General features: G+C 46.7%; 1 protein-coding gene across 1 annotated transcript; it reads right to left on the bottom strand.

Moving 5' to 3' along the window:
• Positions 1-9,038: 9,038 nt before the first annotated feature.
• HEXIM1 (HEXIM P-TEFb complex subunit 1) lies at positions 9,039-10,825 on the bottom strand. The gene has a single exon (XM_029573435.1). It carries the CDS (start codon positions 10,495-10,497, stop codon positions 9,493-9,495), a length of 1,005 nt encoding a protein of 334 aa, XP_029429295.1. The 5' UTR covers positions 10,498-10,825; the 3' UTR covers positions 9,039-9,492.
• Between the last annotated feature and the right edge of the window lie 9,099 nt (positions 10,826-19,924).

Below are 19,924 nucleotides of genomic sequence, written 5' to 3'. Positions count from 1 at the left end.
AAATATTTTCCCGTAGATAGCAGGATAAATTAGCCATGCTGTCAAGGGAACTGTTTATCAGGGCCCTGGAGATGGAGCTTCTTAAGCATTGGTTAAGGTTTTGTTTCCTCTGCGGCTGCGCGTGTGTTCCCGTGCAGGAAAGTAACCGATTTTCCTCAGTCTATTTCTTTCCGCGCGCGGGATCACACGCAGCGCTCACTTCTCCTCAGAGAAATGTCGAAAAAACAGAGTCGTCCCTCCGTCTTTAAGCCTTGCCCATGTGGTAGGATCATGTCCGTGACAGACGGACATGATCGTTGTTAGCGCTGCCTAGGGCCAGAGCACATCCAGACCGACTGTGAAAACTGCGGCCGGATGTCTCCGGGGGCCTGACGTCAGAGAGCCCAGAAGATCCAAGAACTTCAGCGGGTAGGTGGCTCGTATGCCCCCCCCCCCGAATCCCATTCCTCGCTGGGGCCATCTAAAATAACAGCCCAACCCGTGAGAAGAGCGTCGTCCTTAGATTCAAAACTCTCCAGGCCTGGAGAGTCTAAGGGAAAGAGAGGGGATCGGAGTTTAGCACCGCACCTGACCCCAAGCGGCTCCCAGGGACCTGGGCCGCTGGCACAGGTGTATGCATTACGGTAAGCAAACTTGCTTTTCTTCACAGAGAGGGTAGATGCCTGGAATTCCCTGCCAGAAGAGATGGTGAAGATGGCAACAATAAACAAACTCAAAAAGGCATGGGATAACACTGTGGATCCCTAAAGGCTGGAGGTGGAATGGTTCATGAGGCTAACCTGCAAGGAATGACAGCTACTACTCCTAACAGAAGACATGGGGGATTACTAACCTTAACCAATTAGCTTACATGTTTTTGACGAAACTACATCACTCTCTGCTTCGATGGGGGGAAGGGGAATTGGATGCAGATGACAGGGAACACTGGGTCCTGTCTTGGAGTGGTAGCCTAGTGGTTCGAGCAGCGGGCTATAAACCAGGAGACCGGTGTTTGAGTCCCACTGCTGCTCCTTGTGACCTTGGGCAAGTCACTTTACCCTCCATTGCCTTAGGTACAAACTTAGATTATAAGCCCCTGAGGATAGGACAATACCTGAATATTATCCACTTTGAAGTGCTGAAAAAAGCAGAATATAAAATAATAAATAAATAAATACAGTCTGGAGTACTGATATGCAGTTTTTAGGAAAAAAGCACAAGACTGGTTCTATGGCTAAGTCTTAAAGCATTATTGCAAAAAATCACACCTTAAAGGACAATACGACATTATAACCAACACACAAAAAAATGTATTTGCCAAAATTTCAATTTTAAAATTTTTTTGATTTATGGGACCATCATATAACCCCCTTAGTTATCTTTCAGTGCCTTGAGTTATGCTCCATCAATAAATGAGAGAGGCACACTTTTAATCATAGGTCCAACTTGTAAACATTTTTTTCAAACATTTTTCAAAAATTGTGAGCATAAAAAAGTGCACTACTTCCCCGTTTGGTTGAGGTTACTTCAGGCCTCTCTCATTTATGGATGGAGCATAACTCAAAGCTCTGAAAGATAATAACTAAGGGGTTTATATATGGCAAATACGATTTTTTTTGTGTGTTAAGTCCTAAAGCAAAACACATTCAAGCAATATTGTCTGAACTATCATTCTATGCAAATATCACGCAAAATGTCAGCTTTCCACTCAGCAATTTCAGCTTGTACTCCATGATGAGGTGTTCTGGAGGGATCGTTGTGGGCTTGTGTACATCATATTTGAGCAATTTATTAATGCTTGATGTAAAAGAAGGTATGGCACAAAGAATCCAGTTGGAGTTCCTTACACTCGTACGTTTTTATGTAGAGTCTCACCGACAGAATGGGAGGCTTTCCTTCATCTCATGTAAACAGGCTGTTCAGCTGAAAAATCCAGGATACAAAACCAGCACCGGTTACAGGCGACAGTGGCTGCTACAGCGATAAATGTAGCCCAGTGTGGAAAACTTCTGCTGCTAACTGCATTCCGTATTATCAGCCTTTAGCTTTGAACAGAGAGATTTTCTTCCTGATCATCTAAATAGATTTTACTGGGGAGGGGGGAATGCATTGCTGTAGATTAGGTGGAAAGATTCTAATGATCTCCTCTGGCTTGAGATGGAGGGCAGAACCAGCCTCCTGATAAGCAGTAATTATACAGCGCATTGGTGTGCCATGTACCCTGTGGTTCATTTCTTTCCTGTACTGTGGCTGCCAGCAGCGCCGCACTTCAGCTACAAGACAGTTTTATCAGCAGGAGGCCCAGCCCGATTCACAAAGCCAAAGCCTCAAAAGGTCTCTTCTCTGCCGACTTCCATTTTGCCACGAAGAGCAAATCACCGAAGGTTAATTTCCCAGAAGTATCTTGGCCTGAAGCACTCTGTTCCCATACTGCTTTACAGCAGGATGCAGCCTGGGTGCATGCAGCAAGTTGGGAATCATACCATACATGTGGGACTCATCTAACCTGGACCACGAATATTAAGAACACATTTTCTGGCTCTAATAACAGTATTTACATGGAATGTCACCTCCCCCCTATACTTTTATGTTAAAAACATAATAGTTGGCCCTGTTGGTATCTCAGCACACAAGTTGCCTTCTGTCTTAACCGTTATCACTGCAGCAGCTTATTCTTTGTAGACGTTTCTTAATTGCATGTTCCTTGGCTCTTCGTTTCTATCACGTTCAAAGGGCAATTTTCATGCTGAGCAAAAGGGCAGCGTAGACATCAGCCATATTAAAGAAAAGCTGCCTGTCCGTGTTGTGCCTAGAAGCGTTAAGAATGGATGCTTTGTAGAGCTGGCCCAACTCTCTCAGCAGATCAGAGGTGAGCAGGATCTGCATCGCTCAGCCACCTCTTTACTTTAGCATTTTCCAGCCGAGTTCTGCCCTGTTTTATATCTGATGTAATGTTAACCATGTTTTGTGTTTATGCAGGTTTAAACATTTATTTCTACTGTAGCAACGTAGCTGTAGTTGTAGTTTTTTTTGCATAACTCTTTTAACAATCATGTTTGTTGGTTGTTACCTGCTGAGCATTGTGGCTCAGTGGGCTATACATTTTTTAAATAAATAAATAAGAAATGCTATACTGAGTCAAACCAAGGTCCATCAAGTGCAACATCCTGGCCAATCCAGGTCTCAAGTACCTGGCCGATCCCATAAAGTAGATCTAATTCCTGTTACTCCCAGACAGCAACATTCGCCAGTTGCTGGCCCACTCCCTAATGTATGAAGGGGAGGTCAAAGAGGAACTGACACCAACAATCCTGCTTCCGGGGGCAAAACAGATCCACTCAAGCACAAAGGGGGGATCCCAGTAACATCATTAATCTTTTATATGTTTTATTGTACCCCTCTCTTGAACTTCAGATGTGAACAGGTAAGATGGACATAGGTTGCAGATTAGCTTACCTAGTTTTGGCCAGCATACAGTCATTCTTCTTGAAACTTTATTTTCTCATGTTTTATTCCAGCATATCTTCGCCAAGATAGCCACTATGCTCTGCCACTTCAGATTCAGCTGCATATGGCAATGTGATTAGTAAATAAAATGGCTGGATGTATTTTTTTTACAAAATTTAGATGCCTGAGAATCACTGAACAGAAGATTTCTAAGGCAGAGTTTTTGTGAAGAAAAGTAAAAGGACAGAGTCTTTGCATACTTACAGTGTGGCACAGGAACGTGCTACAGAATATTCTAGCATAATAACTGAATTTTTCTTATGTTTTGATTTCTTGACATTTAAATAAATTGTCATAGTATTTGGGCATCACAACTAGCAGACATGTTTCCTACTCCAACACACAATGGGGACTTAACATTATATGGGTGCCATACAAAACCTGCAAACCAGTATCTCAAATTGGAGCAGTTAGTAACATAAAGGTCCTAGAAATACTTTGCAGAAGTAAAAATAAATAAACTTAGTACCTAATTTTATAAATATTTTTGGTAGTTTTAGCAAACACCTGTTTATTTGCAATGACGGGCCCTACTCAGCCATCACTGCCTGCAGACAGATTTAAGTGGGCTCCAGCTCTAAATAACCAAGTGCCATTGGTTGATTTAGGGTTTTAAGCACCTGCGCGCTTATTTAAGCAACCATTTACTCTTTTCTGAACAGGACAGATGGTGTCTTCATAGTATCACACAAAAATATACTTCTCACCAAGGGTCTCTAGCCACTCTGCAGCATCACAAGCAAGCACATACCACATTATAGATGCAAGCATTTATCAAGGATGTACTGTATTAACATAGTGAATGAGAGAAGGGCCCAGCCATTCTGCTGCCGATGCAGATAACCTCCATGCCTTCTTGTTTAAGTTGGTACCTGTCCCTCTAGGCATGTTATTCCAGTGCTTCATTTTGAACTGACGTACACTCATTATCAGGTTCCATCTACTACCTCCTTATTGAATAGGAACGCCTAAATCCCAGATTCTGCCTTAGTTTAATCCTTTGTAGTTGTATTAAAAATGGCCCCATAAAATAATGTTTTTATTAGCAAATTGTTTTCATAGGGCCAGATTCAAACTTTTTATTCTAACATATGTCAACCATCTATCAGAAATCTCTGCAATTCGGGTAATATCCAGACACATAAGAAATGTTAATCAAGCTCTTAGGGTATTCTTCCACGCTGTAGCCATAGGAAAAGCCTTTAGCAAACAAGGCTGCCAGAGATAAGTCAGCAGGACAGGCCTCGAGTGACAGCATCGAACTCTAGTGGCAGGTATGCTTCAGGATCCATGACGGGTAGGTGATAGCAGATAGAACTTGGGTAAGAGACCTAAACACAAACCAAATATGAAGGGGAAAAAAGTCTAGGAAATGTAAAAAAAAGAAAAATCACATTTGTGTAGTTTGTGGCAAAAGATTCTTTATTGGATGAAAATTATGCATCTGTTCAACTTTCTCACAGTTCCACACGGGAAAAAATCACCTGCTATAGGGGGGGAAAAAAAAAAGTAGGTTATCATGTGAGGTTGGATCCAGTTTTCCACTATGGCTATGAAAATATCACTTGCCTATTTTCTGCCAACATGTTTTTTTTAAAAAAAAAAAAGAGGCTTCCTTCTAGGTTACTGAAATCAGAGTGTGATGCTAACTTCTCACACATTTAATATGCATATCACACACACACACACACACACACACACCTTCATCAGGTCACAACATAGGCTGGAAAGAAAAAATTAAACCACGCAAAAAATAACTTAAAAAAGGCCTTATATTACCCTCAACCCAAAGGAAAGAACTAACTTTCTAACATACTGCAACTGGATTTTACTTATATGCAGAAATTCTCTCTTGTTCTTCATTGCTGCAATGTATAGGCCAAAACAGGACCAGCTGTACTGAAGTTTCTTTATTTTGACATCTTGTTGTATTTATATAGGTTACTGTTTGCTCTTATCTCAACCTTTTCTGCTGGGGAAATATTCTGAAATAGTCATAAAATCAGAGGTATATTTTAAAAGAGCTATTTAATCAAAATACTGATTGATCCATAAGCAACAGAGGATGGTGGTAAATGGAGTTTAATTCAAGGAGAGAAGTTTGATTGATGGAAAGCCTTAGGGTGTAGTCCCGGGCCACTTTCTGTTAAAAAAAAATAAAAAAATTTCATGACTATGCAGACAGGTCAGAATTATGTGCAAAAAGGTAAACCTTTCTGAAGTTCAGCAACAGGATGGAAACTCTAGACGAGAACGGAAAAAATGAGGATGGGCAATTATGACTAAAGCAAAATAAAAAAAAAAAAAATTCAATGTCATGCAGAAATTCCCCACAGCAACATGATGGAGGGAGAGAAGCAAGATTACTGATGTGTTTCAAAGCCGTGAAGGATCTCAGGGTGATCCTTTCTGGTGATCTCAGGTTTACTTAACAGTGCGAAAAAAGCAGCAGTGTGCAGGGAAAGATAACAATTAGAAAGAAGAGGTGATAATGGCTCCCTATGGGTCAATGGTAAGGCCTCAAGTCAAATACTGAGATCGCCTCTAAGATGGGGTGGAGGCAACTTTCTGTGGCTGTCCTCAAACCCTACTCCAGGTCCTGCTTTTCTATAGGGGTTTATATAACAAAATAAGAGTAACAAATGTCAGTTGAATTTCAATGTATTTTCTCATGTGCTTAAAAAAAATATTAACTCCCTATTCAGTAAGCTAATTGGGAGTTGAATTGCACAAACTTGGCAACAGGCATACAAAGCCTTAACGTATATAAAAACAATATTTATGCACAGAAAACATGTTCTGCACATAAATCCCCAAATACTATGAACTCCAGGTTCAGCCTATAGACTAATACTGACCACACAGTGTTACTCCACCTCTGACCTGGAGTTAAAATTTAAGTGTTAAGAAAACATAAGCTAAGCCCATGCCCCTCTCTCCATTCTGAGGTAATAGCTAATGGCACCACCAAGATGGGATTCGCATGGAGGCATGCTAATTTGTATGCGCGTCAGCGCACAGTCGTGCACAAAAGTTAAAGTCATTAAGTTATGCACACAAAAATGTGCACACAACTTCTCGCTGGCATGTGCATACAGCCTAGTACATCTTATTACATCAGGCCCATTGTTAGTAGCAGAGGACTGATTCCTGCGGCTTTAATTAGAGAAGGAAGAGCCCCACCCACTCTTACTGGCTGATTCTCTTATAGACGTCTAAGAGGCCTCATTACTTTCAGGCTGATTAAAAGTTGCCTCTCCCTCAATTAATACCACCTCGTTTTGTTCTTCCCAATGGCTTCACCGTTTTAACTCTAAGCTTATTAGTTTTTATCTTTGTGCCTTCTAAGGAGCAGTAGTCATGGGGGAATTCTGAGCTATTGCAGTGCAGAAATCCCACAGAATTCCCCTCCGCTGCAGCTGCGCAGATTTTGCGTAGAATTTGGCAAGCCCTGCATACTGCAAACTGAGGCCACCCCATTCGTAGCAAAGATGGAACAGGCCTCGGCATGCCGAGAGCAGAGGCCATCCCGTTCATGGCAAAGATGAAGCAGGCCCAGGCGTGGCGCGAGTGGAGGTTGTCCTGTTTGCAACGAAGAAGGAGCAGGCCCCGGCAGGCCACGCGCTGATGCCATCCCGCACACATTGAAGATGAAACAGGCCCAGGTGTGCCATGAGCGGAGGCCATCCCACTCGCGGCAAAGATGGAGCAGGCCCCAGTGACTGTGAGTCTGTGTGTAAGACTGCGAGCCTGGGAGATGAGAGAGAGAGCATGTGAGAGTGCCAGAGAGAGGGAGGCTATGTGAGGAGATTGTGAAGACGTGTGTGTGTATGCATGTGGTGTGTGTGAAAAAGGGACTGTGTGTAGGTGAGGGTGCTTGTTTTTTGTGAGATGTGTGTATGTAAGAAAGAGCCTGTGTGACGAGATGTGTGTGTGTGAGAGAGAGCGGGAGCCTATATGTAGGGAGGGTGAGCAAGAGAGAGGGCCAATGTGCAGGGGTGTGTGAGACAAGTTGCCTGTGTGAGGGTGCATGCACGAGAGAGAAAGGGAACCTGAATGGGGGGGGGGGGGGGGTGTGTGTGTGAGAGAGACACACAGAGGGAGCCTGTGTGAGGGGCAGTACTGACAGTGGGAATGGAGAGTGAGTGAAAGGGGTTGAGCCTAGAGGGGGAGAGACAGTGGCAAGTAGAGGAGTTGGGGCATTAGAGGGCAAAGTGAAAGGGGAGTAGAGAGAGGGTGGAAGAGATGCTCTTACAGTGAACTCCTAGGGAAATTCTGCTCAAAATATTTAAAACTGCATCTGAGTAATAACCTTTTTCTGTATGACATTTTAAATTAGACTGTCTTGTATATTGTGTTATTTTGACCAATATAAAGTATGCAGAAATGTTTTTGTGCGCAGATTTCACCCAGGATAAGAGCAGGTACTGTCTTTTTTTGTTTCTATGAAGTAGTAGCAGACAAATAATACAGATACAGTAGAAGCAATCCAGAGAACAGCTATTAAAGGAAGTAAGGCCTAAAAGCTGATCCTCAAAAAACGAAGACCTGATGGGAGTAGACTCAGAAATAACAAAAATACTTATTCACAGAAAAGAGAGGTGGATGCATGAACAACCTAGGGGAGATGATGGCAACAGAAACAGGAACTGAATTTGAGAAAAGCTGGGATAAGTACACAGGATTCTTATGTGCAAGGCAGCAACAATCAATGCAAAGCTCAAGTAGTCAATCTTCAGTTTACAACAGAAGGGAAAAAGTGTAGACTACATGGGCCTAAGGTGATAAATGCACGGGCATGTTATGGGCATTAACATGCAGCTGCCAAGAGATCGAATAGGTTAAAAAAAAGATTGCATAACAAAATCAAAATGAGTTGTTAGTTCCAAATTATTTCCATAAGCTTTAGTTTTCATTCTGGATACCTTTGGACTTGAAATACCACTGCCCAGTCCAGACATGCCTACTCAGTTCAGCCATGTTTCTCACAAGCAATTAAATCCTCCATGGCATTATTAAAGAAATACAAAATGGAACCAGTTGCAGCCCTGTAGGTACAGGTGGCCTTGTGAAGAGGCTCTGCTTTATCAACAAATCTGCCAGTGAAATTTAAGACCATTGTGGTTAGACATCATTAGTCAACAAAATATATATCAGAAACATACAGTATATTAACCCACACATTCTGCATTGCAATAAAAAACTGTAGGGTAATTGCTCAGACCAGACTTGCTCACCCACCTCCACTACAAAATTACCTGAATGCCTCTTATCCTCCTCTTCCTTCTCCTAGAATTATAGGAGGCAGTAAAGTAGTGAAAACTGAACACAATTTTATGTCACAGTCCATTCTGATGCTTTGTCTTGTTTAAAGGTTAACAAAATGAGAAGCATATGATTTGAGGGTTAAATAGCTGACTACTGTATACAAACAAGCCCAAAATGTAACTAAATACAGTACCCTTGTACATGACTGCAATTAGCAGGACTCTACCTTTCACACTAGAAATCCAGATAAAGAAATCTCTCTACAAATCACACTGAAACTGTCGTATGTACACACAGTTAAAATTTATTGGACCCATGCCATGAAGATGTTTTATAGAAATCTGGCCCACTTACTCCAACCCTTTGAAATGCTTTTCTTTCTGTCCTTAAGGTTTCACAAAAATGTTAGCACAATTTGGGTCGAATCTACATTCACGGAAGGAAAAAAGTAAAACAGAACACAAAACCAAAAAAAGAAAGAACCAACCATACACAAGTTACAAATTTGCTTCCTCTAGAGGAGCTTGAAAACTCGGTTTTGCACATAATTAAAAAAAAATATATATAGCTCATAAAACTTGTTTTCCAAACCCTTACAAGCCTATTTTTTGTTTTGTTGCTGATTGTATATATAATCAAACAAAAAGGCCCAGATGTTTTTATATACATCTATGTATATATAATATTACACTTCCCCGTTGTAAAAAGTGCCCACCCCACCCCCATCCCAGTTAAATCTCAGTCTCCAAACTGGCCGGGACAGGTGGCCCCTTGCCGCTGCAGCTCCCTCTCCTTCAGCAGCCTGCTGTTCTCCGCCCTCAGGCTCTCCAGCTGCAGCTCCAGCTCCTGCACCCGAGGGTGGCTGTCCGCCCCGGGGGCTGGGGGTCTCTTGCCCTCCAGCCTGAGTCTGTTGTTCTCCTCCTCCATCCGGCACAGGCACTTCTCCAGCTCCAGGTACTCCCGGATCAGCTCCTGCTTGCTCATGTTCTGCAGGCTCTCGGCGTGGTACTTCTCGTAGGTCTCCGAAAAGTCCCGCTGCAGGAACTCGCCCCCGTCCCCGCCTCCCCCGCCGCCCATGCCGTCACTGCCGCCCTCCTCGTCCTCCCCGAAGTCGTCCTCGCTCGTGTCGTCCGACTTGGTGGCCGATCGTCGGGGCGGGCCCAGCCCGGTCTTCAGGTCGGGCTCCTCCTGGTCGTGGTCCTCCATCAGGAACTGGGTGGTGTTGTAGGGTGCCACCGGCTGGCCCTTGGCGAACATCTCGGCTCGCACCCGGGCGGCCCGCAGGGTCTCCCTCTCGTCCAGCTGCTTCTTCTCCTCCCAGGTCAGCTTGAAGTAGGGCTTCCAGCGCCGCTTCTTCTTGGAGGGGCGCCGCCGGTGCTTCTTTTTGCCCACCTGCTTCTGCCCTTCCTCGCCGGCAGGGGGCGCGCCCCTCGACTCGCCCTGGCTGCCCCCGCGGCCGGGCAGCGCCCCCACTTGCTTCCGGCCATAGCCCGGCAGCCGGTGGCCCGCTTTCTGCAGATCGTCCCCTGCCCCCTCCGCCACCGGGCAGGTCTGGGCTGCTGCCTCAGGAGGGATTGGGTGGTCAGCGCTGCGCGGCTCCTCGCACATCTCCTGCTCTTGCTTCATTGCTCTCGGGCACCCCCCACCGTTATTCTCCCACATCGCCGTCACCTCCTCATTGGCTGGGGGACAGTCCAAAAGAGGTCCCCCACCCTCATGCTCGGCCAGTACGGGCTCGGCCATCCTCGGGGGGGAATCCCCGGCCTGGATACTCTCCTCCAAGTCCAAGGGTGGGGGTTGGGGGGGCTGATTAGTTCCGGAGGCGCAGCTGCTGCATCGGTTCTGTACTTCTGCACACTGAGTGTACGAGTCCTCCGCCCCCTGTCCTCCAGAGGCCGCCCTCTTCCACACCCCCCTCCTTCCAACACTTTCACTCGCCGCTGTGTCAACTCAAGCCCAGGCACGCTCCTGCCAGCTCTTCCTAGGAGCTCTCAGCCCGTTCATGCTCCCGTTCCCCCTCCCGCAACCTTCCAGTCGCACCTGCCAGCGTCCAACTGCTGTTTCGCAGCCCCTGAAGCTGCTTTTTATAAAGGCTCTGGCCCGCCCCCTCTGCGCGCGCATGTCTTTTACGCCTTTTTCCGACGCCCCCTGGGACACGTAGTCCGCCTCTCCGAACGGTCTGGAAGCCCTGTCTGATTCGTTCCACTACAGCTCCCAGAATGCACTCTGTCCTGACGGCCAATCGCCACGCGCCTTGGCCCAGCAGGGTGCGCGACAGTACGCATTTTTTGTTCACTCTTACTCGGGCGCTTCATTGGCTCCAGCATTCACGTTCCGTTGCCGAGTCGCGTCCTTGCCCTGAGTGAAAGCTCTAAGTGTCAATAACTGACTCCTCAGCCTATCGGCGTGGACTGAAGGAGGGCGGGCGTTTTGGACGCAACTAGCTTTTTCCTCCCTCTCCCCTCCCCCACTCAGCGGAGAATGACGAGTTCTAGATGTTATGAGCTGATATTACACAGTTAAATATCGTCACTATTAATATATCACATTTTAATTCTCCCATCAGTCTATTAAAAAGTGACACCATGTGACCAATAACGTTTGGCTTCGGGAAAGAGTCGCAGCTCTGCCCCTCCCAAACCAAAGCACTTCGCCTCTTGCAAAATCTCGTGATCTATTGAAAAAAAAATAGTGCCCGACGATACAATCAATCGTTTCAAAAGCTTCGGGATTTTCTTGCAGGCTCTCCTGTTCAATTTCTTGCAGGCTGCCTTGTTCAATTTCCCCAGTGTCACAGCGACGCATCTAAGAGCAGAGTGAGGGTTGAGTGTAGCTTAAAGCAGGGGCTACAACGCGGAAGAACACATCTTGAAGTCCCGTACCTGCCTGGCACATGCGCACATGAATGTAAACAAACCAGGGGAACGAGTTCCACCTTAAAGGGGAAACGCCGCCATTCTGTCCAGCTATGAAGTGTCAGGGCCATTTATTGTACAGAAGTGTGTAGGATTTGAAAGCAGTATCGAAAAAGTGCGTTTTTAGAGTGGACTTGAATATAGCTAGAGGGGAAACATGCTGCATCGAATCAGGGAGTCTAGTCCAGCCAAAGGGCAGCAAGTTGTCCCTATCAACTGACCCACCCAGTTTGGGAATATAGGAAGAGAAATTGCCTATGTGTAAGTCTCTGTTAAGACCTCATTTGGAACACTGTTTGCAATGCTGCACACCACACCTTCAAAAGGATATAAACCGGATAAAGTTAGGCCAGGGGCAACTACTACTAATAAAATAGTCAATGGGCTTCCTCATTTTATTTATTTCTTTCAAAAACTTATATTCCGCTGATCCACCAGTCTCAGCAGATTACAACAAAACACATACTCAGCAATAACATAGACCACTAAACCAGTGGTTCTCAACCTTTTTTCCATCTTGACACACCTGACAGATGATGCTTACGTGAATGGCACATTGCACACTACATTTAACAGCTATACTAAAAAAAAGCCCCCCAAAACCTAGATATTTTATTGTTGAAAATGATGAAGGAGAAAGATAACATTCTTTAATTTCAATAACTGCTTATAAAATATTATTACATTTTATTTTTTCACAAAAATTTTAATCTTTGCTTATTGCATCTGAGAAATTTGGGATTGATATGCATATGCAACACACAGTTTTTCAATACAGACAAACTTGCATGCATTTCACTATCAACCTCAGGAAATTCTGACCTCTTCTGCAGTTTATACAGGATAGAATTAGGACATTTCCCCTTTCAACTCACCATACGAAAAATATATTCAAATTCTGATATCCCCTCAGTAATAGTACTTCAAAATCCCTTCCCTTTCAGCCACTTTGTGAAATAACATGAAAACCTGCTAAAAAGATATTTAACAATTATATAGCATGCCAGCCATACCATAAGAGTACTAACACCCAGGACTTGAACAAACCTAAGAAAAAGCAAGATTGCAAATATAGGGGCGGATTTTCAGAGCCCTGCTCGCCGGTGAGCCTATTTTACATAGGCCTACCGGCGCGCGCACAGCCCCGGGACTCGCGTAAGTCCCGGGGTTCTCCGAGGGGGGTGTGTCGGGGGCATGTCGGGGGGCGGGCCCGGTCGTCGCGGCGTTTAGGGGGCGTGTCGGCAGCATTTTGGGGGCGGGTACAGGGGCGTGGCTACGGCCCGGGGCAGTCCGGGGGCATGGCTGCGCCCTCCGTACCCGCCCCCAGGTCACGTCCCGGCACGCAACAGGCCCGCTGGCGCGCGGGGATTTACTTCTCCCTCTGGGAGGCGTAAATCCCCGGAGAAAGGTAAGGGCGGGGGTGTAGACAGGGCCAGGCGGGTGGGTTAGGTAGAGGAAGGGAGGGGAAGGTGAGGGGAGGGCGTTAGAGGATTCCCTCCAAGGCCGCTCCGATTTCGGAGCGGCCTTGGAGGGAACGGGGGTAGGCTGCGCGGCTCAGCGCACGCCGGCTATACAAAATCAATAGCCTTGCGCGCACCGATCCAGGTTTTTAGCAGATACGCGCGGCTCCGCGCGTATCTACTAAAATCCAGCGTACTTTTGTTTGCGCCTGGAGCGCCAACAAAAGTATGCCTATTCGCGGTATTTGAAAATCTACCCCATAGAATGCAGTACACTTACTATTGGAAAAACAAAGAAAGCCAGACTGCTCTAGGTTCCTACACAGAATCTACATCCTAGTTATCAGAATCCTTCATCTCTGTCAAACATGCAGAATGCAGACTGACCCTTATCTAATACAGAATAAAAGGCCATAAATTATAAACAAGCATACAGAGAAAAACAGAAACTGGAAGAAGCAGGGGAGAGGAGGAGTTGCGGCAGGAAGGCGGGGGCAGAATACAGCATGCCTTCAACATTTATGTCTTGGATTGGCGGTGGCAGTGAGTGCCAAGGTTGAGGGAAAAGCAGCAACAGGAAGTGGCGATGGGGAATTTTAAGTACCAGCTCCTTGCTCTGCACCCTCCTCAAGCAGCAAGCACGCGTGGCTGTTATGGAAAGCATAGGCTTGCTATGTCAAATTTTTGGTGACACACCTTCCACCCCTTGGTGACACACCAGTATGTCCCAACACACTGGTTGAGAACCACTACACTAAAACAATCAGCATCACTTCAATACTGTGCACTATACAAATTAAACAACCCAAAAGAAAAAAAAAAGGGAAAGCAGAAACCCAGGCAAAACTACGCTGGACCTTCAGTGAAAGCTAATATGAAAAATATGGTTTGAGAAGCTTTCTAAAACAAAGCAAATCTGATTCAGATCTTAGCTCCTCCAGAAGAGTGTTCCATAAAGTTTCATAAACATATGGAACCAAACTTAAAGATCTAAACATGCATACCCTGGAGGAAAGCAGGGGAATGGGCAATATGATGGAGACATTAGAAACAGAATATGACAGCAGATAAAGACCATACAGTACATCCAGTCTGCTCATTCACATCTGCTCAACTTTACAGTCCTGAAAGATCATTGTGCTTGTCCCATGCTTTCTTGAATTCTGATACTCTCTGGGAGGCTGTTCCATGTATCCACCACCATAAAGCTTACTCCCACATGTACTCTTTTTCACCCTCACACCATGACCCCTGGTTCTAGAGCCTCCTTTCCACTGAAAGAGGCTCACCTCCTGTGCATGCAAACCTTGGAGATATTTCAATGTCTCTATCATATCTCCCCTTTCCCTCCTCTTCCTCAGACTATACATGTTTAGATCTTTAAGAACCTGAATGTAATTGCTTTAAAGTGATTGGAATAGAAATCAAATAAATGAAGTCTGCCTCCATATGCTTTATTAAAAAGATTGTCAATCATTTTGGTAGCTGCCCTGTGGACCAACTCCATCCAGTTTATGTATGATTTTTTTTTTTTAATAGAAAACTATATCAATATAGTACAAACAGGTTGATGAAGTAGTTGCAGCTGCTTGGGGTCTAGCACTCCATGTAGATTCATGGTTAACTTGTTTCATGGATAAAATGTCCAACTCTCACAAAAAAAAATTCCCTTTTTATTCTAATTAAATTTGCGACAATCTTCTGAAATTAGCTGCAACTAAATTAGCTTGAAACTAAATGTGCCAATACTATTCTTAAATAGTTCATTTAGATTGAATTAAAAACAAAATCAGAAAATATCTACACCTTAATTTCCCTCACAACACAATACAGAGAAGGGCAACCAGAATGATAAAGGGGATGGAACAGCTCCCCTATGAGGAAAGGCTGAAGAGGTTAGGGCTGTTCAGCTTGAGGAGATGGCTGAGGGGGGATATGATAGAGGTCTTTAAGATCATGAGAGGTCTTGAACGAGTAGATGTGACTTGGTTATTTACACTTTCGAATAATAGAAGGACTAGGGGGCATTCCATGAAGTTAGCAAGTAGCACATTTAAGACTAATCGGAGAAAATTCTTTTTCACTCAACGCACAATAAAGCTCTGGAATTTGTTGCCAGAGGATGTGGTTAGTGCAGTTAGTGTAGCTGGGTTAAAAAAAGGCTTGGATAAGTTCTTGGAGGAGAAGTCCATTAACTGCTATCAATCAAGTTTACTTAGGGAATAGCCACTGCTATTAATTGCATCAGTAGCATGGGATCTTCTTAGTGTTTGGGTAATTGCCAGGTTCTTGTGGCCTGGTTTTGGCCTCTGTTGGAACCAGGATGCTGGGCTTGATGGACCCTTGGTCTGACCCAGCTTAGCAATTTCTTATGTTCTTATGCTGTCTCAATACAGCTGGCTAATTCATTTTCTTAGGATAATGACAAGTACACATCTAGCTAGCTGAACTTTTTTCCCTATCTTACAAACAGCCAGCTGGAGGCTGCAATTTAGATCTCATCTCATGACTACCTCCCTATCAGGCCGATATAGAAAGGCAGGCGTTAACCATTGACAGCACCGGGTAAGTGTACAGAAAAGCAGAAAAAACTGCTTTTCTGTATTCCCTCCGACTAAATATCATAGCAATATCAAGTCGGAGGCCCCAAAAATTAAAAAAAAAAAAGTTCTTTAAAAAAAACCAAAAAAAATCTGCCCGCCGGTCACAGATTCGAAAACGGACGCTCAATTTTGCCGGCGTCCATTTTCCGAACCCGTAGCTGTCAGCGGGTTAGAAAACAGACGCCGGTAAAATTAAGCATAGGTTGTCAGACCTGCTGACAACCACCGCTTCCACTAATAAGGAGGCGCTAACACGGGCCTTAATTTACATACAGACTCGCGCGCCCAGGAGAGGTGCCTGGGTGCGCTTCGGGAGATCGGGCGCTCAACACGGAGCGCCGGCTCTCCCACGGGTTTTTTTTTGAATCGGCCTGTTTAACTCTTCCTCTTTGTCTCTCTAAACAAAGGACAGCTGCCCTTTATACCTAATTACGAAGACTCATTAACTATTCAATCCTTGCCCCTCATTGGCTCCAAGCAGGTATCACCCACCCAAACTCTGATGCAAAAGCCTACATTTCCTAGCCTGTAGCAGATGGACTCAGGCCAATGGGTATAGTGTACTCCTGACAGCAGTTGGAAGACGGAGTCAGATTTCAATCTGACGTCAGCCTACATATACCTGTGCAGGAAGCTTAGCTCTTCAGTATTTCTCCGTCTCCTAAGCAGTAAGGGACACCACACACACTTGCACAGTGTTAGAAAATTCAAATCAAAGAAGAAAGAAAATCTTACCTGTACAAGACGAGCCCCGCTTCTCTTGCGGTGATACCCAAGGGTCACTCCCCCAGTCGAGAATTCCTAAGGTGATTTCCGTGATCCCTCAGAGGTAAGCCTCGGTCCGGTAGCCGGTTCCCGGCGTGGACTTAACCCCCAAGGTGGCTGAGAGGCAGCGGGTGCGATACTGAGCGCGGCGGTGAAGGTATTTTCCCTCTCTCCCCACAGCCGGAGACCGCCCAGCACGAGACCGAGAAGCGCCGAGACAAGGTAAGGTAGAAAACTTTCTTTAAATCTCTGGTCTCCGAGGCTCGGTTAGCCGCACAGATCGTCCTTCCAGCGTCTATTAAATCGGGTTGAGCAGCCCCGTCCAGGCTAGACCCCAATCCGGTGCAAGGGTCCTCACATGTGGAGTCCCTCCGGGGGGGTCATCATCTTGCCCACGTGATCGTTGGCGCCATTCCCCCCCCTTGATCGCCGCATTGTCCGCTCAACTGAGCCGTGCGCAGAGCAGTGAGCTGGGCGCACAAGCGACTTGTGCGCACAGCAGCGCACGCATCTGTACCGTGCGCACAGCAACGTGCGCAACTGTGCCAGGCGCACAGCGGCACTCACAACGGTGCCGGGCGCACAGATAGGCCTGTGCGCATAGCTGCGCATGCATCGCCGCTAAGCACACAAATAGCGGCCTGCATGCACATCTTCCGGCATCCTGCACGCACATCATCGGCGCACCCGGAGCGCACAACTAAGTCACCCAGCGCGCGTACCTATGCGCACAGATGAGTTTTGAGCCACTCCACCCGCACAAATCATAGCACTGCCGGCCAAGAAAGCCAAGCCCTCTGCCCAGCCTGCCACCTGAGAGCTGCGCAACCCGAAGTTGTCTCTGCCCTATGCCTGCAGTGCAAAGAGACTTTGGGGGAACCGAAGCAAGGCCCCCCCCCCCCCCCCCTCAGCCAGTAGAGGAATCCAGCTCCACCAATGATAGTACCTCGGAAATCTGTATCTCCGGCTTGGACTCTCCTCATATGGGCACCTCGGGGAACTCCACTGGATTCAATATGGACCCAGGGACCTTTTCCTGGGTGGAATTCTTCAAAGGGCTGCAAACCTTTGTCCAGGCGCAATCGGTACCGCCTGTGACACAGCCACAGTCTCCACCAGAAGGGCAAGACCTTCCAAGCTCCTCTCAGCTCCCCCGAGAAATGCCTCAGCCGGGCAAAAGCCTCCCCCTAGGGGACACAGACACTTCGAGGGAAGAGCCTGACTCCCTGGAGGAAGGGGAAATCCCTCTAGGGATGGAACCATACCGAACCATGATGCAATTCTTCTCCAAAGAAGAGTTACCAGATCTCTTGTCTCTGAGCCTGAAGACTCTGGCCATTCCTGGCACAAGTACCACAGCAGAGCCAATGGCGAACCCAGTTTTGGTCGGTCTCCGTCAGGCCTCATGCTATTTTCCAATGCTGCAGGCCGTACAACAACTGATTGACCTGGAATGGAATGCCCTGGAGGCCAGCTTCAAAGGAGGATGGGCACTAGAAGCCCTATACCCCCTAGAACCCACAGCCAACAAACTCCTAGAGTTCCCAAAAGTGGACACCATGGTCTGCGCTATCTCAAAGGGCACTACCATCCCAGTCGAAGGAGGAGCTGCACTCAAGGATGCCCAGGACAGACGTCAGGAATCCATCCTTAAACAGTCATTTGATGTCGCAGCAATGACTCTGCAGATCGCCTCCTGCTGCGCCGTTGTGACACATGCCTGCTTGCTCCTCTCCAGGGACGCAACCACTTCCGTCGAAACATTAGAACCGGCAATATCTTTCCTCACGGATGCGACCTCTGACCTGGTGCGCACCTTAACCAGGGGCGTCTCATCCATAGTGGTAGCCAGAAGGCAACTATGGCTCCGAAATTGGTCAGCTGACACGACCTCCAAGACGAAACTCATGAGAATGCCTTTTACAGGATCCCTCCTGTTCAGAAGCGAACTGGAGAAGTTAGCCAACAAATGGGGTGAATCCCCAGTACCCCGGTTACCGGAGGACAGGAACAAAAGAACCCAGCACTCCTCTCCCCAAAGAACCAAGGGCAGAGGAACCCAGTGTTTCAGACCATACAAAAACACATACCAAGCACCTCGCCCTGCAGGCAGGGCCCAGTCCTTTCAGAACAGACACAACAAGAGGGGAGCCGGCTCAGGTACAGGCCCCAGCCGCACCCCACAATGAGAATCAACAGACCCATCCACAGGAAGAAGCCATAGGGGGCAGACTTACCCTATTCTACCAAAGATGGGTTGAGATAACGTCGGACAAGTGGGTCCTAACCATCATTCGAGAGGGATACTATCTGGACTTCCACACAATCCCTCCAAATTTGTGAGATCACCATGCCACATCCTCTTCAAGAGGACAGCGGTGGAAACACTGCCCATGCACCAACAAAATACTGGTCACTATTCCATCTATTTTATCGTCCCCAAGAAGGAGGGAACATTCCGGCCCACCCTGAACCTCAAGACCGTCAATCACTACCTGAGGGTACCGCACGTCCGCATGGAAACCCTATGCTCAGTCATAACGGCGGTACAAACAGGAGAATTCCTGACTTCACTGGATCTATCCAAAGCTTATCTCCACATCCCAGTCCACCGCGACCATCAGCGCTTCCTACGCTTCGCGATACTGGACCATCATTACTAGTTCCGGGCACTTCCCTTCGGACTAGCCACTGCTTCTCGGATGTTCACTAAAATCATGGTGGTAGTGGCGGCGACGCTGAGGAAAGAAGGAATCCTCGTATATCCGTATCTGGAAGATTGGCTGATCAGGGCAAAATCTCCAGAGGAAAGTCACCAGTCGACCACCAGAGTCAAGAATCTATTGCAGAATCTCGGGTGGGTCGTCAACACAGCCAAGAGCTGCCTGCAGCCCTCCCAATCACTAGAGTACCTGGGAGTCCGGTTCAACACCAAACAAGACAGGGTTGTTCTTCCCCCTACAAGGAGAAGGAAACTGATGGACCAATTGCAAAAACTGTTGGACTATGCTCGCCCCAAGATATGGGACTACCTCCAAGTTCTCGGTCTCATGACCTCAACCCTAGAAGTTGTTCCATGGGCAAGGGCCCACATACGCCCACTACAATGTTCCCTACTGTCACGATGGAACCCAATGTCCCAGAACTACTCCATTCGCCTCCGGCTACCGGCAGAGGTTCGGACACAGCTCCAATGGTGGCTACAGGAAGACCATCTGAGCAAGGGAGTAAGACTATCCCCACCGACCTGGATCTTTCTCACCACGGATGCGAGCCTGCGAGGGTGGGGAGCCCACTGCCAGGAACTGACGGCCCAGGGACAATGGGACAAAGAAGAGTCGGGATGGAACATAAACTGACTGGAAGCCCGAGCAGTCAGACTAGCCTGCCTACAATTCAGTCACAGACTCCGGGGTGAATCTGTCAA

Source organism: Rhinatrema bivittatum, chromosome 12, assembly GCF_901001135.1.
Source record: "Rhinatrema bivittatum chromosome 12, aRhiBiv1.1, whole genome shotgun sequence".
NCBI classification, from domain to species: domain Eukaryota; kingdom Metazoa; phylum Chordata; class Amphibia; order Gymnophiona; family Rhinatrematidae; genus Rhinatrema; species Rhinatrema bivittatum.
This window is presented reverse-complemented; position numbering and strand designations above follow the sequence as displayed.